Raw genomic sequence first — 16,075 nt, forward strand, 5'->3', positions numbered from 1 at the left:
AAAAAACTGATACAAATGAACTTATTTACAAAACAAAAACAGACTCACAGACTGAAAACCAACTTATGGTTACCAGTGGGGATGTGTGGAGAGGAGGGATAAATTAGGAAGTTGGGATTAACATATACACACTACTATATATAAAATAGATAACCAACAAGTACCTACTGTATAGCACAGAGAACTGTACTCAATATTCTGTAATAACGTATATGAGAAAAGAATCTGAAAAAGAATAGATATATGTATATGTATAACTGAATCACTTTGCTGTACACCTAAAACACAACATTGTAGATCAACTATAAAATAAAAATTAAATTAAAAAAATAGAAAAAACAAAATAAAAACTTTTAATTAAAAAAAATAGGCAGAAGGCCTGGAGGATAGAAAAAATAACTGCTCATCTCCTTCTTCTTTCTAAAGTAAATTTATGCTCCATTTTTATGTTGTTACTCTGAACTGTAGCAAGTATGTTCCTCCAAAGGAACATCTCTGAGCAAGGAGTAGCTTCCTAGTGATCCTGAACATGCTATTTAATCTCTCATAAATAAGATGGGGATGACAATAACAACAATAACACCTACTTTGCAGGTGATTCTCCGACAGAATCAGAGTTAATGTATCTAAAATATCCTGCACTGTACTTAGAACACAATAGCATAGTAAAAACACTCAGCAAATGGTAGTTATGATTTTAAATGTTAAACAAACTCATGCAATTATCAGCTTTTTTTTCTTAGAAGACTGCTAGAGAGATTTATTGTGTCCTCCAAGGCTATTCAGCAGATCCTGGAGTTACAGCACAGTGAGTTTAATTCAAGAGAGAAATTTTGAACACAGAGTACTCAACTCCACAGGATTCCAAGACACAAATCTACCTGATCACTCTATCACAGTCAGCTTTATCATTACCTGCAAATGGCATGAAATAAAAAATATATATAAGCATATGAAACAATTAACTTTAATTACAAAAATAAAGTTTATTTAAATTCTATATATACACATACATACATATGTGTATACACATACAGAGTGCACCATACATTTACTTATTACATACACATTCTGCTTCTCAACTACAAAGTTATGTATACAGTGTAAACAGTGGTAAGAATTCCTAAAAAGCCCCCACTGTACTTCTTTCATCCTAAGTCTCATACTTGTTTTCCTCCCACAGTTGGACTGGGTCTTATAATCCACATGTACATTTATTATAGTATTTGTTTCCCCCTAAAAAGAAACTCTAAAAAGCTCTTATTAAACCAAGTATATCTAACAAGTACTGTTATCTTAGATTCAAGAATATGTAATATTTGAGATAAGTAAAAGGTTTTTATCTGTTTCGACTTCATCAGTAACACCTTATTCCATACGTACAATTCCCCAGTCTTCCTATTACATTCCTAGTGATCTTGAAATGGAAACCAGGTCATGGCTATTGAACCTAGTCACCTTTTCTTTTTTTCTTTTTTTTTTGGTCAGAAAGACAAACATTGATAATGCATTTTTTTATTTGCCTCAGAGCAGTTTGCTATGAATTAAGCCCAGCCTCCCAGCCCTCAGACTTTATGGCTAAGATACATGCAGGTGAAAAGTAAAAGATTAGCTCCATTACTTGTCTTCCTACCACATAACCATTTAAAATAAGTATGCAAGGAACTAAGTGAATTACATAATTATGCTGACATGACAGTCCCAATCTGTCTTTCCTCTACTAAGCAACCTCCTTTTCTATGTATTTGAAAAACTAATGGCAATAGTAACAGGGCACTAAGAAATGGATGACTGACAACAATGATATATGTAGAAATGTAGCAAACATTTCTTTCAAATAAATATATGCTCAAGGTCTGTATTTAAAGAACTGTATTGAGAGGTAATATCTCTCTTACTACTGTATTCCAAACACCTATCACAGTGCCTGGTACATAGTAGGTGTTTAATATACAGTATTAAATACACAAATGAATAAATGGTGTGAAAAAGAAGTGTATTCAACTCTATGCTGGTTCAATGGCTAATACTGTCCATTTCAGTTTTGGGGACAACTTACCAAAAAAATGGTAAGGGAAAATGACAGACCAATATAAAATTCTTGAAGGAATGATAATTTTGCATATCTACCAAAAGATCGTTATCATATATTAAAAATGAAATACACAGATAATTCTGAAATTATCATGTCCATTTTGGGGTTAATAATAAGCCCTGAGACAGAAAATACTGGTCCATGCACAGCAGCTGCCCAAGCTGCTTTCCCAGCTGAGGGGCTTTATATAGAACAATAAGTATATAAAAGCTTCTGAGCCATTCCAGTATTCCCGCTGTTCTGATATATGAGAGACAAATTGTAGGCAATATCTCTTCGTAAGTCTAACTGGTCAACTTCCATACCCTAGGGGGGAAAAATATATGAATGAGTTAGTTATATTTCAAACTGACAACCAGGACAATTTTATGGCAAATAAATAGTTTTATAAGTGTTCAAAAAACTATTAAAATTCATAATACTAAAAAAAATTTATAAAACTAGACATATACCTTGGATTTAAATTTTTATCAGGTAATGCTGATTCAGTTAATTGTTACAGTAACTGTATCATCAAATATTTTTAAATGTGTAACCAATAAGTTAAAGAAAAAAGTCTCAACCGCAAGACATGGCAGAATGAACTGTAGATGAATTAGGATTTAAGAGTAAAAAAGTGAAACCATAAAAGAAAAATACAGTTGAAAAATACAATAATATAATCTTGGGTAGGAAAAGCCCTTCTAAGTATAACAGCAAAAGTAGAAACTATAAAGAGAAAGACTGATATGACTTCATAAAAAATGTAAAACTTCTGCATGCAAAAAAAAAATCATAACACAAATGACCAGATGGGAAATAAATACCTGTACTATATAACAGAAAGGCATATAAAGAATAGGTCTAGGAGGGCATACACCAAATTGATTATAATGATTACCTTATGAGTGTTATTGCCTTTTTTTCTACTTAAATAACAAAGCAATGAACTCAATGGAATAGATTAGATCTATGTTCCTAATCTTCCCCATGCAAAATTTTGTAGTCAACTGACAAAACATCTGCAACAATTAAAAATGATACCTATAAAGCTTAAGGAGCAATACATAAAGTACTTATGAAATAAAGAACACAAAAGTATATGTATTTCATCAGCATAACTGTAAGAATATGTATTCATTTGCTTAACGGCTGAAGTTGAGCAAGGGTAATAGAAAACAGTTGTGAGGGAATGTGGGGATTATGAGTACAACTTAAAAAAATTAACAGTGAAAACATACTTTCCTTCAGAAATTAAAAATCAGGCTTTAAACACAGACTGTCATAGTATTGGCAACACTTCACCCTGTATTACATTATCTTAAAACTGCATTTATATTGGTCTTTCATTTTTATAAAGAAGTATGTTAGTTACACTTTTGAACTTGGAAATGAATAATGGCTATATTACTCAATATTCAGGCTTCCTGTCTACCATCTCACACCTGTTAACCACAGGCGCTATCTTAGGATAACTGAAATGGTCATAACCAGAAGTCAAATATGGCCACATGGTTGCTAATCAGGTCATTAAGGCCAGGATATCAAAGAATTACTTGTTGCTGAACATAATTAAGTAAGTGCATTCAATAAGGGGAAAATATATTTTAATATATAAGCTACAATTAATTTCACTGTCTGGACCGCTACACTGAGCTAACTGCGCTTATCTATAGATGAAATGAGGTGACTCCTCAGTTTTTAGAGTAAATCATGCAATACCTCTACCACGAATGGAGGGAGCTCCAGGGCCTTCTGATAATAGTGGATTGCAAGGTGAATCAGCCCCAGTTGGTGAAGGCCACGGCCCAAATTGTAGAATGATTCCTGGCAAGGCCCACGTAGACTGAGGTATCGATTAAGAAAGGAAAAGCCCTACCAAAAATAAAAAGATAAATAATTCAATAGTTCACTCATTTGACAGTATGTGCCAGGTGCAGGAATACAAATATTTTTTTTCAAAAAGACAGTGCCACCCTAAAAGAATATATGCCTGTGGTGTAGTGTCATATCACAATATAGTCAATATCTCTTCTGAAGGTGTAAAAGAGAGATTTTTTTTTTAAACTAAAGACAAAAGAATTCATAGAAAACAAAGCCAAATGTTACAACTAGCTGTTAAAAATCTGTAATCTATAAGCACACAGAATATATATTTTTATGGTTTCAAGTTGGCTTTTGTGGCATTAGAGGCCAGTAAAATTTTAGGTTTGAGATACATGTCTAAAAGCTTGACCAAAATATAAAATCCAAGCCCTTATAATGACAATTCAGAAAGTTTCATCCTCATGAGCAAACTCACTTGAGCATATCTAACATTTCTGGGTAAATGGTACCTTTTATATACCTCTCAGAACCTTAATAACCACTTAACCTTAAAAAACTTTTTTTTTCCCTCTGAAAACTTCTGACTCAATAGTTTTATGGAGAAACTGATTATTTCAGTGCCTAACTGTAATGATGCAGGCTCCCTGTGTGTCACAGTGTCCAAAAAGCAACTTGCTTCTTCACTTCTTCTTGTATTCACTTTCCCCTTTAATGCAGCTTCAACTTTTATCACACACAGAAAGCTTCAAGTTGAAAGGTGCAAGTATCTGATGTAAGTAATTAAATAAATATATTACCTGAGTTAAGAGTAAGTCAACTAATTTGTATGTACCGAAAATAAAATGCAATTTCCTGGGTGATCTTCTATGTAATAAATGGTCACAAATTTTCCTTCATAAATTAATAATAAAAATTAAGGAATTCTTTAGAATTAATGCATTCTAGGAATAAAAATTATGCTCAGTAAACAAAACATACTTTCTGCACAATAAATGAACCCATTTGAGTACATGAATATGACCTCTACTCCAATGAAAAACATGGTTCTCTGTTAAGTAACAGCAGACAAACAATCTCAGAAATATCTTATCTTCTTATTTAAAAATGAGAAATTTAAAGACAAAAATCTGAGAAAGAACGTTTTCTTTCCTTTCCTAACTACTTAAATAACAGGTATATACATGCATCAAATATATAAACATAAAAACTGAAATAGAAGCAAAAGTGCTGAGGATACAGGGGTGAACAAGACAGACAAGATCTCTGATCTCTTGGAGTTTATATTTTTACTAGAGGAGACAAGCTATGTAAAAAAGTAAACAAGAAAACAAAAAGGTAATTTCAAACTGCTTTACAAACTAAGAAGACTTTAAAAGAGCAAATTGTGATGATGTAAGGAAACAGTCACACAGGGACGTATTCATACATTATTGTATGTATATATTATTATATTTTTAAAATTAATTTAAAAATCTTAAGGACCTAGAAGGCTGGAAGCCTCTGAGGCTCCAGAATATAAGGAAGTCTGCACAGGATTCCTTAAGATTCTGCCTGTGTCTTCTTCGTTTATGATCTGGCTGCACATCCTTTTCTACATGGTTGCATAAGTCTTAGCCGGGAGTATCCGTAGATGTTGGTCCATGAGTGCTGAACATAGGAAGATGTTGGGTACTCCCAACATGTGCGCTAAGCAGGTACTACTTTTGAAGCAGAGTCACAAAAGCATTAAGTATATTCATTTTTAAAGAACATAAAATCAAGTAATGAGGAATCCAAATGAATTACCTGCACAATAAGAGCATGTCTCCTTAATACATACTTCTGAGATGCCATGTGAATAAAGGTTAGGCCTATACAGAGGCTATAGAGAGGTTCATGGGGATGGGTGCGAAAGGCTTGCACATACTGTCCTGAAAAATGAACAGTGATGTCAGATGGTGGGACAAAAACATAGTTCCTTATTTCTTCAACACTTACTCTAATATATTTTAAGGTAAACAAACATTACTGTTACTTTAACATATGCAAGGAGTACATTCTAAAATATCAACCAGGGACTTCCCTGGTGGCACAGTGGTTAAGAATCTGCCTGCCAATGCAGGGGACATGGATTCGAGCCCTGGTCCGGGTAGATCCCGCATGTGGCGGAGCAACTAGGCCCGTGCGCCATAACTACTGAGCCTGTGCTCTAGACCCCGTGAGCCACAACTACTGAGCCCGTGTGCCACAACTACTGAAGCCTGTGCACCTAGATCCCATGCTCAACAAAAAAGAGAAGCCACCGCAATAAGAAGCCCACACACTGCAATGAAGAGCAGCTCCTGCTCACCGCAACTAGAGAAAGCCTGCGCGCAGCAACAAAGACCCAACACGGGCAAAAATAAGTAAATAAATAAATAAAAATTAAAAAATATCAACCAGGTGCACATTAATTTGAATTTTAAAATAATATATAACATACAACAAAATTAGAAGGATTTACCCATGAACATATCCTGACCATGAAGATTAAATATGAGTATAAAAGTAACTTTTTTAAGGTACAGTTAGACACTTCCATGTAGAATAGTACTTCCAAAATAAACAATGTATCAATTGTGATCATAAATATATCTTATGACCTTAAATCTTTTTAAAAGCCAATGGGGGAATGTGTATTTTGGTGAATTCTTTCATAAAATTAATTGAGACCTATCTTATAAATTCAAATGTGATGGATCATGGAGGTGAGAAAAAGAAACATAGTTTTGTTTTGTTTTTTAGGTTATGGGTATTATTTTCCCAAAGGTAGCAACTACTTTGTTTTTCCTGAGAAGAGCTAAATGTATCTAATAATAAAATAAGAATTCATGGTTTTGTGAATTCCATGTATTCTATATATGTAATTGTCTCATACAAATGCCTAACTGTATGAGATAGAGGAATTTAAGCACATTTTTCTTATAAAGGTATGATCTCTAATTTATCATATAGATAAGAAAACTTCTATTCCAGAAGGAACAGCACTGTAAAATCTCTTTAGCAGCACAGATGGTAGCCTGCTGTTTTGACTTTCTAGTTTTGTGTAGTGCAAAAGTTTCTAAATATAGGAAAATAAAATAAAATCTCTATTTTATATTTTCTTAATATTAAACTAACAATTCCAAAAAAGCATACACAATGAAGGAAAGTTTCAGTGTCTGATGTTTAAGATTACTGGCTGAACAACTATAAAAACAGCAGCCATACACAAAGAAACATGAAAGTATTAAACAGCCAAAATCACAGTATATTCAGAAGTGAACTTGGCAACACTAGCTTTCAGGCAGCAGGAGATACATGTCTCACCTAAACTTTTGGTTAGGTATTTTTCTACTTGTTTGCTCCTGATTCCTTATTACAGAAATTTCCTATAAATGATTAAATTTTCCCTGAGTTTAATTAGAATTAGTAAGAGCTATGTAAATAAATCTTAATATAAAGACTTGTCTCCCACCAGTCAGAATGGCCATCATCAAAAAAGTCTACAAACAATAAATGCTGAAGAGGGTGTGGAGAAAAGGGAACCCTCCTACACTGCTGGTGGGAATGTAAATTGGTGCAGCCACTATGTAGAACAATATGGAGATTCCTTAAAAAACTAAAAATAGAACTACCATATGATCCAGCAATCCCACTCCTGGGCACATATCTGGAGAAAACCATGTTTGGAAAGATACAAGCACCCTAATGTTCACTGCAGCGCTGTTTACAATAGCCAAGACACGGAAGCAACCTGAATGTCCATTGACAGATGAATGGATAAAGATTTGGTACGTATCAATGGAATATTACTCAGCCTTTAAAAGAATGAAATAATGCCATTTGCACCAACATGGATGGACCTAGAGATTATCATACTAAGTCAGACACAGAAAGACAAATATCATATGATATTGCTAATATGTAGAATCTAAAAAAATAAAAAAGATACAAATGAACGTATTTACAAAACAGAAACAGACTCACAGACTTTGAAAACAAACTTATGGTTACCAAAGCAGAAATTGAGACTTTGGGATTGACATATACACACTACTATATTTGAAATAGATACCCAACATGGATCTACTGTATAGCACAGGGAACTCTACTCAATATTCTGTAATAGGGGACTTCCCTGGTGGTCCAGTGGTAAAGAATCCGCCTTCCAATGCAGGGAATGTGGGTTCAATCCCTGGTCAGGGAACTAAGATCCCACACATGCTGCGGGGCAAATAATCCCACGTGCCACAACCACTGAGCTCGCACACCTCAACGAGAGAACCTGTGTGCCACAAACTACAGAGCCCACATGCCCTGGAGCCCATGCACCACAACTAGAGAGAAACCCACACACCACAACGAAGAGCCCGCGTGCTGCAACTAAGACCGAATGCGGCCAAAAAAATAAAAAAGAAAAATAAATAAATAAAACAAAGAAATATTTTTTAAAAATATTCTGTAATAACCTAAACGGAAAAAAAAATTTGAAAAAGAAGAGATATATGTATATGTAAATAAGTAAGTAAATAAATAAATAAGGCAAAAAAAAAAAAAAAAAAAGACTTGTCTCCTAAAGCAGGCATCCCCAACCCATCCATGGCCTGTTAGGACCCGGGCCACAAAGCAGGAGGTGAGCGGCAGGCGAGCAAGTGAAGCTTCATCTGTATTTACAGCCGCTCCCCATCGCTCCCATTGCTGCCTGAGCTCCGTCTCCTGTCAAATCAGTGGCAGCATTAGATTCTCATAGGAGCGCGAACCCTACTGTGAACTGTGCATGCGAGGGGTCTAGGTTGCATGCTCCTTATGAGAATATAATCGCTGATGATCTGAGTTGGAGCTGAGGTGGTGATGCTAGTGCTGGGGAGCAGCTGCAAATACAGTTTATCATTAGCAGAGAGCTTTGAATGCACAGAGACCAACTGATGCAGACTCATATCAAAACTCTATCAGTGAGTGGCAAGCAAAAACAAGCTAAGGGTTCCCACTGATTCTGCATTATGGTGATTTGTATAATTATTTCATTATACATCACAATGTAATAATGATAGAAATAAAGTGCACAGTAAATGTAATGTGCTGGAATCATCCCCAAACCATCCCCACCCCCACCCCCCCTCCACCCCACCCCACCCCTGGTCTGTGGAAAAATTGTCTTCTATGAAACTGGTCCCTGGTGCCAAAAAGGTTCAGGACCACAGTCCTAAAAGAATGAACTATCAGCAAATCTTAAGTCCCTCTTTGTTACTATAGAAAGTTAAAATCAGGTAGCAAAGCATCCATAATTAATGAAAATTATTTTGAGAATGAACAAGCCTCAGCAGGGAGAGTTGTTGAGCTTTAGAGTCCTACTTTCGGACTTCCCTGGTGGCGCAGTGGGTCAGAATCCACCTGCTAATGCAGAGGACACAGGCTTGAGTCCTGGTCCGGGAAGATCCCACGTGCTGCAGAGCAACTAAGCCCGTGACCCACAACTACTGAGCCTGTGCTCTAGAGCCTGTGACCCACAACTACTGAAGCCTGTGCTCCGCAACAAAGAGAAGCCACTGCAATGAGAAGCCCAAGCACCGCAACGAAGAGTAGCCCCCGTTTGCTGCAACTAGAGAAAGCTCGCGTGCAGCAACGAAGACCCAACGCAGCCAAAATAAATAAATAGATAAATTTTAAAAACCATTCAAAGGGCTTCCCTGGTGGTGCAGTGGTTGAGAGTCCGCCTGCCGATGCAGGGGACATGGGTTTGTGCCCCGGTCTGGGAAGATCCCACATGCTGCAGAGCGGCTGGGTCCGTGAGCCATGGCCACTGAGCCTGTGCATCTGGAGCCTGTGCTCCGCAACAGGAGAGGCCACAACAGTGAGGGGCCCGCGTACCACAAAAAACAAACAAACAAACAAACAAAAAAAACCATTAAAAAAAAAAAAAGTTCTGCTTTAAAGACCTACTTTAACCTTTTGAAACCAAAGCATCATAAGAAAAATAAATATTAATTATTATAATTACTGAGAACACTTATAGCCACTTACTGTATGTGCCAGGCATTATTTTAAGTACTCTATATTAACTCATTTAATTTCCACAATAATCTACAAGGTAGGTCCAATTATTATGTCCATTTCAGAGATAAAGAAACCAAGGCAGAGGGAAGGAGACAAAGTCATATGCCAGGACACTCACCAAGTGCATGCTTAAAACTACCAGATACGAATGCATTGTGTCCATTCAAGACACACAGGGCATGATTATCTGGGTTTTTCAGCATTAAACGGAGACAAAAGCGGTGATGTCGTACATCTTGGGAATGCATGGTAACTTGATTGAAAATGTTCCAGAGCTGGGGTTTATTGACATTTTCCATTACCATTATCCTAAAATTGCAGAAAGAGGGTGAGGGTAAAAAATAATGTAAAAAGAAAAATCTTCCTGATTTTTAAGATTGAAACCTTTCAGTGCTGTCCCACCAACACTGAAATGCACCACCCCCAACAAGGGGGATGTAGTGCTTCTACATCTTGTTTCTGCTTTTCAACAAAACTTTTAAACCACAAAACAGAATCAAGAGGTTTAAGTTTCACCTCTTCTCTCCCAGCCCACTCTCATAGCTGCAGAACAATGAACACTGCATAATAATAATGTATATCAGACATTGTTAAAAGGTGTTACATACGACAACTCACTTAACTCTCACAGTAATCCTATAAGGTGGTAATATTATGATGCCTGTTTTATCACAATAAATGGGGAGACTGAGGCACAAGAGGTTAAGTAAATGGGAGTGCATGCTCTCATATACTGCTTCTGAGAATCACCAATGAACAAATTAATCTGTAAGTGACAAGAGAGTTAAAATTACACAGCTTATTAAATCTTGGACATGAGAAACTACGTCAAAGTAAATATACATGCTCCATCAAAGAATCTAATTAAAATGACTTATTGGAAAATCACCTGATATAGTTATATGCCTTTCTGAAATTTTTGTCCAGAATTGCAGCAGAGAGACCAAAGTATTCTAGCTCTTTGCGTTTTGGCCTGTCCTCATAAAATGAGTAATATTCCAATGAAGAATCCACAAGTAACTCAGCCTCCTGAAATCGGGATAGGTCACATAAGGAGTATATGGCCTTCAAAAGAAGGTTCCACCAGTCATCTTTTGTCAAAACACTCGTGAGTACAGCAAATATTGCTAAAATGAGACCAATGAAAATCAGTTAGGACACTGCACTTCCAGAAATAGGAGTATTAGAAAGAAAATTCACATGATCAATTTTATGCTTAAATTTAATAACCATGGCCCTATGGGACTGAATTCTTGCCAACATTCTTCTGACAATGATGAGGAAGGAGCTGCTTGTTTCCACTCCCTTAACATGACCCCCCTTCTGCTCCGCCTGCCTAACAACCTGCAGCCCTAGGTAATTCTCATTTCTGATTGTAAAGTCCAGCTACTTCATTTTTGTTTCTCAGTGCTAGCTAGAATATATGCTCCTTCAGGGCGAGTGTGCTTTCCATGATTGAGGTCAGATATGGGATTCTGCACCTACAAGGCATTCAAATATTTGCTAAGCAAAGGACTTCAAATTCATACTTAACAAATCTTCTCTTCCTTATTTGTCTGTAAGAAACCTCCCTTTATAGCCCTTGAAAAATACCAAAAGCCATACAATTTTTTTACTGTCTTTGATCCAGTAATTCTCTTCCTGGGAATCTATCCTAAACAACTAGTCAGAAATATGGATAAATCTATAGGCATGAGGATGCTCACTACGCTGTTACCTAGAAAAGAAAATTATCAAAAGCAACCATATAATCAAAAAATAATATGGGAATGATTAAATTATGGAACTGCTATCCAATGGAATATTACACACTCCTTAAATATAATAGCTACAAAGAGAATAGAACATGAGAAAATGTTGAGTGAAAAAAAATCAGTAAAAAGATACACGTAACATAAAGAGCCCTAGATAATCCCACCATGATGCACTGGTATAATGTGATCCCCACCATGATGAAACTAACTGACAAAACAAAAACCTTATGAACTTAAGAAAAACCAACAATGGACCTGAAATGAGGAAATACTGAAAAGAGAAAACAGCCAGGATCAGATACAGAGAAAAATATGTTAAGGAAACATAGTCCAAAATAATGTGTGCAGAGGCAGAAGCCACTGGGATAAGCCCAGAATCAATAAACTGGAGAGATGGCAGGGCTCTGAGGCTAGATTGTGAGCAGTTGAGCCCACACTCCTATCCTCTGACTCTCTTCCCCCATGACATCTTATGTCCTTATATTGTGCTTAACAGAGATTCAGCTCTTCTGGATTCCAAAACCCTGTCCACTGCACACTGCCATGTCTGTAACAATGATTTAATTAGTACCTGTGGACCTGATTAACAATGAAAAAATTTTCTGCCAGATTGATATCTCTAGTTTATAGCCTAGGTCTCTTCCAAAGTTCTCTGAGTAATAACCTCACCTAACATACTTGATCCTTTTTCAGCTAAAAATAGATGGCTTGCAAAGTCACATGACTTGAGATTGGGCCAAAGCAACTTATTTTCAGACTTTTTATGACTATTGCTACATTTGTCAAAAATAAGTTTAACAGAGAATGGAATATATGTAATTGAAGTGACTAGACAAATAAAGCAATCTGTATTATCATCTAATCACAAATTTCTTTAAATAGGGTATATTTTCCTCTTAAAAAGTCAAAATTAAAAGATTGTTTTAGGGGCTTCCCTGGTGGCGCAGTGGTTGAGAATCTGCCTGCTAATGCAGGGGACACGGGTTTGAGCCCTGGTCTGGGAGGATCCCACATGCCGTGGAGCAACTAGGCCCGTGAGCCACAACTACTGAGCCTGCACGTCTGGAGCCTGTGCTCCTCAACAAGAGAGGCCGCGATAGTGAGAGGCCCACGCACCGCGATGAAGATGGCCCTCGCCTGCCACAACTAGAGAAAGCCCTCACACAGAAACGAAGACCCAACAAAACAAAAATTAATTAATTAATTAATAAACTCCTACCCCCAACATCTCAAAAAAAAAAAAAGTTGACTTTATAAAAAAAAAAAAGATTGTTTTAGTTTTTTCACAGAAGGATCTAAGCAGATACCTGCCTTTTAATTTTTTTTAAACTGAAGTATTTACGTATAGCCTTTCTTTCTTTTTTAAAAACACCAAAAGTTTATTTTACCTTAGGGATCTAGATTAGAAAATATCATTTTATTCAAAAAGGATATATTTTCAATTAGATTATTGTCAAGTATTACTTCATGAGTTTTTTTTTTCCAACTCAGCCAAGTTTTGTGCAACAAAGTAAATGAAGGTAATTACCTTTTGCATCACAATTTGCTGACTCTTGGTCATTGTTGTCTGATATTTTGTCTCTTGACACTTTAATAAGGTAGAGATGCCTCTCTCCAGATTTGGAACTAGATATCAAACAGACTTGGGCTCTATTCATTGCTACCTGAATTAAAGATGATAATTGAGATTTTTCAGTCACATAATTTTTTAGAGAAAATCTATGGGAAAAGTGTCACAGGTGTGCCTGAAAGCTTCTTTAGTAAGGCAAAAAAAAGACCAGTCATTGTGTATATAAACGCCTAGAAGAGAATGAATAGACTTATTTTTTCCTTAACAAAGGAATGTGGGTCACACTACTCACCTTAGTAAGGAAAAAGAAAGCAATTCATATTAAGTTTATAACACACACACACACGCACGCACACACACACACACACACACACACACACACACACACAGCCACCTCCCTGTAAAAAAGCCAGACTCAGAAAGGATGTCATATCTGGAAAACATTTTTGCAAAGTGAACAATTTTGGCACATAGCAGTGTCTACAGAGCCAATACCTGATACCATGATGGTTCTCATTTTTCTAAATATGTACTAGCGAAGATTTTATTGTACAATCTACAGTAAAGTTTACACTTTCATGTAGAACTTTCAATTATATACCATTAATCTCTAAGTCTTCTTTTATCTGACTTTCACTTTAAAAAGTTTGAGTTTAACAGAGTAAAAGAGTTACAAAATGGCTATAATCTACGTTTAAACCAAATTCTAAACATTTAAAAAGTGAACAAGGCTAATATAAAGATCATTACTTACCCTTAAAAGCATGGCTAACATGGTAAGCAAGGTATCCACATAACCATACATTTTGCCTTGTGAAAACAATAGAGTAGAACGTTGAAGCAGCAACTTCAGTTCCTAAGTAAATAAGCACATGATAATAAGTGCGACAAGATTCATTTGTTGTAAATTGTTTTGTTTGCATAGAAAAGTTTTGTCTTAGAAACCAAACCTTAAGAACATTTGCTTTATGATCTCTCACAATAATTAAAATCCAATGTTTTAGAAACTATAAATTATAACATTAACAATTACAATGTTAAGTTGCTGTAACTTAAGACTCAATATCACTTTTTCAAAACCACTGAATTTAATACACTAAAATAAAACTTGGATATAAGCTGTAGGGACATCCTTAACCAAGGAGAAAGTTATAAAACATAATACACCAAGAAAAACTTCTATGTTACATGGCCTACCTGCTGTGCCGCGTTTGCATCTTGTGCTAAAGTATCAGGATCATACATTGGTTCCAGAGCTTCCAGAGCTTTCTCAGGACGGCCCAGCTGCTGCTGAAGGGTGGAAAGTGAAATTCTTGCATCCAAATGGAGGGGGGCCAGATCAACCACTTTGCCATAGCTTTCGGCAGCACGCTCCATATAGCCTAAGGCCTTTAAGCATTCTAAAATGATGTTAAAATAAAGCATTAATACGAACTACAGATTTGTAAGTGGGCCAAAATTATTTTCCATTTTAAAAGAAATTATAGCAATACAAACAAATTATAACAAGAAAGAAAATATATGCATATTTCCAGTACTTTAAAACAATTATCCCTTCTAATCTCTATTCTATGCTACAAGAATGTAATCAGTATATATATATATATACATACACACACACACACATATACATAATTTGGTATTCTGCTTTATTCACTTACTATTATGCTTTCAACATTTTCCCATGCCTTCATTGGTATTCTGACTGATTATAATATTCAATTAAATTGCTTATTTACTTAACCATATTATTTGACATTTAGGTTATTCCCAAATTTTTACTTTAATAAATAACACCACAGTAAATATCTTCATGTATATAAGCCAGAGTTCACAAATTGGCAGACCAGTTTAACCTACAGATATGCTTTGTTAGGCCACAGTGCTGTTAAAAACAGTGAATTGTCTACATTCTTTTTTTTTTTTTGTGGTATGCGGGTCTCTCACTGTTGTGGCCTCTCCTGTCGCGGAGCACAGGCTCCGGATGTGCAGGTTCAGCTGCCATGGCTCACGGGCCCATCCGCTCCGCGGCATGTGGGATCTTCCCAGACCGGGGCACGAACCCGTGTCCCCTGCATCGGCAGGTGGACTCTCAACCACTGCGCCACCAGGAAAGCCCTACATTCTTAAAAGCTAGGATTTTTTATGAAATCCAAGTTACTGGATTATTTTGAAAAATCTGGATTTGGCAACAGCGAGTCCCTTCATTCCCACTTGGTGCATCAGCCATGCTGAGAAACAGCAGCACCCTTTAGACAGGCGTCTCCAGTTCTCACCCTGCCCTGGGCCTCTCACTTACCCACTTTATTCACTTTTGCTACCTGCCAGGCTCCTGAGTTTTGTGATCTCCAATATAAACCACCTCACTCAATTATTTCCTCAGGATAAGTTCTCAGAAGTGAGGCTACTGGGCCTTATTCCTCACACTTTATGCCAATCAATCATTAAGTCCTATCATTTGAACTTGAAGATGAATTCCTGGTAAGCATTTCTTCTTTCCACCCTAATAGCCACAGCACTCACTAATCTAAGCCCTTTCACCTCTTTCCTTTTCACTGCAATGATCTCCTGATGGTATTTTGCCTCCAATTGTTTTCTCAAATCTCAGATTTCTCAAATATCTCCTGATCACTATCTTTAGGTTAAACTTTGGTAATAAAGGAAGACTACTAAATGTGGATGGATCATCGTGATGGAATTTCTCATAATTTTTCACTTCTCACTTTAAAAGATATTTTGTTATGCTACAAGCATTAAATTCCTCTAATGATCTTTCTTATCTCCTGTTCCAAATTT

At 36.2% G+C, this 16,075-nt stretch overlaps 1 protein-coding gene across 2 annotated transcripts in view; it reads right to left on the reverse strand.

Annotated features, from left to right (window-relative positions):
• Nucleotides 1–1,038: 1,038 nt before the first annotated feature.
• The window catches only part of GTF3C3 (general transcription factor IIIC subunit 3), a 31,074-nt gene continuing 16,037 nt past the window's right edge, over nt 1,039–16,075 (reverse strand). Inside the window, exons 11-18 of one of the 2 annotated variants that reach the window (XM_007116330.4) lie at nt 14,477–14,679; nt 14,034–14,135; nt 13,238–13,373; nt 10,845–11,082; nt 10,074–10,264; nt 5,687–5,811; nt 3,797–3,949; nt 1,039–2,401 (exon numbers count right to left, since the gene is read on the reverse strand). In XM_007116330.4, coding sequence (XP_007116392.2) covers nt 2,279–2,401; nt 3,797–3,949; nt 5,687–5,811; nt 10,074–10,264; nt 10,845–11,082; nt 13,238–13,373; nt 14,034–14,135; nt 14,477–14,679 — 1,271 coding nt within the window. In that variant the 3' untranslated portion in view covers nt 1,039–2,278. Of the gene's footprint in view, nt 2,402–3,796; nt 3,950–5,686; nt 5,812–9,549; nt 9,723–10,073; nt 10,265–10,844; nt 11,083–13,237; nt 13,374–14,033; nt 14,136–14,476; nt 14,680–16,075 lie in introns of those variants that run through there. The other variant, XM_055089218.1, reaches the window with a different exon arrangement.

The sequence above is a fragment of the Physeter macrocephalus genome, chromosome 2 (genome assembly GCF_002837175.3).
Source record: "Physeter macrocephalus isolate SW-GA chromosome 2, ASM283717v5, whole genome shotgun sequence".
In the NCBI taxonomy this organism is placed as follows: Eukaryota; Metazoa; Chordata; class Mammalia; order Artiodactyla; family Physeteridae; genus Physeter; species Physeter macrocephalus.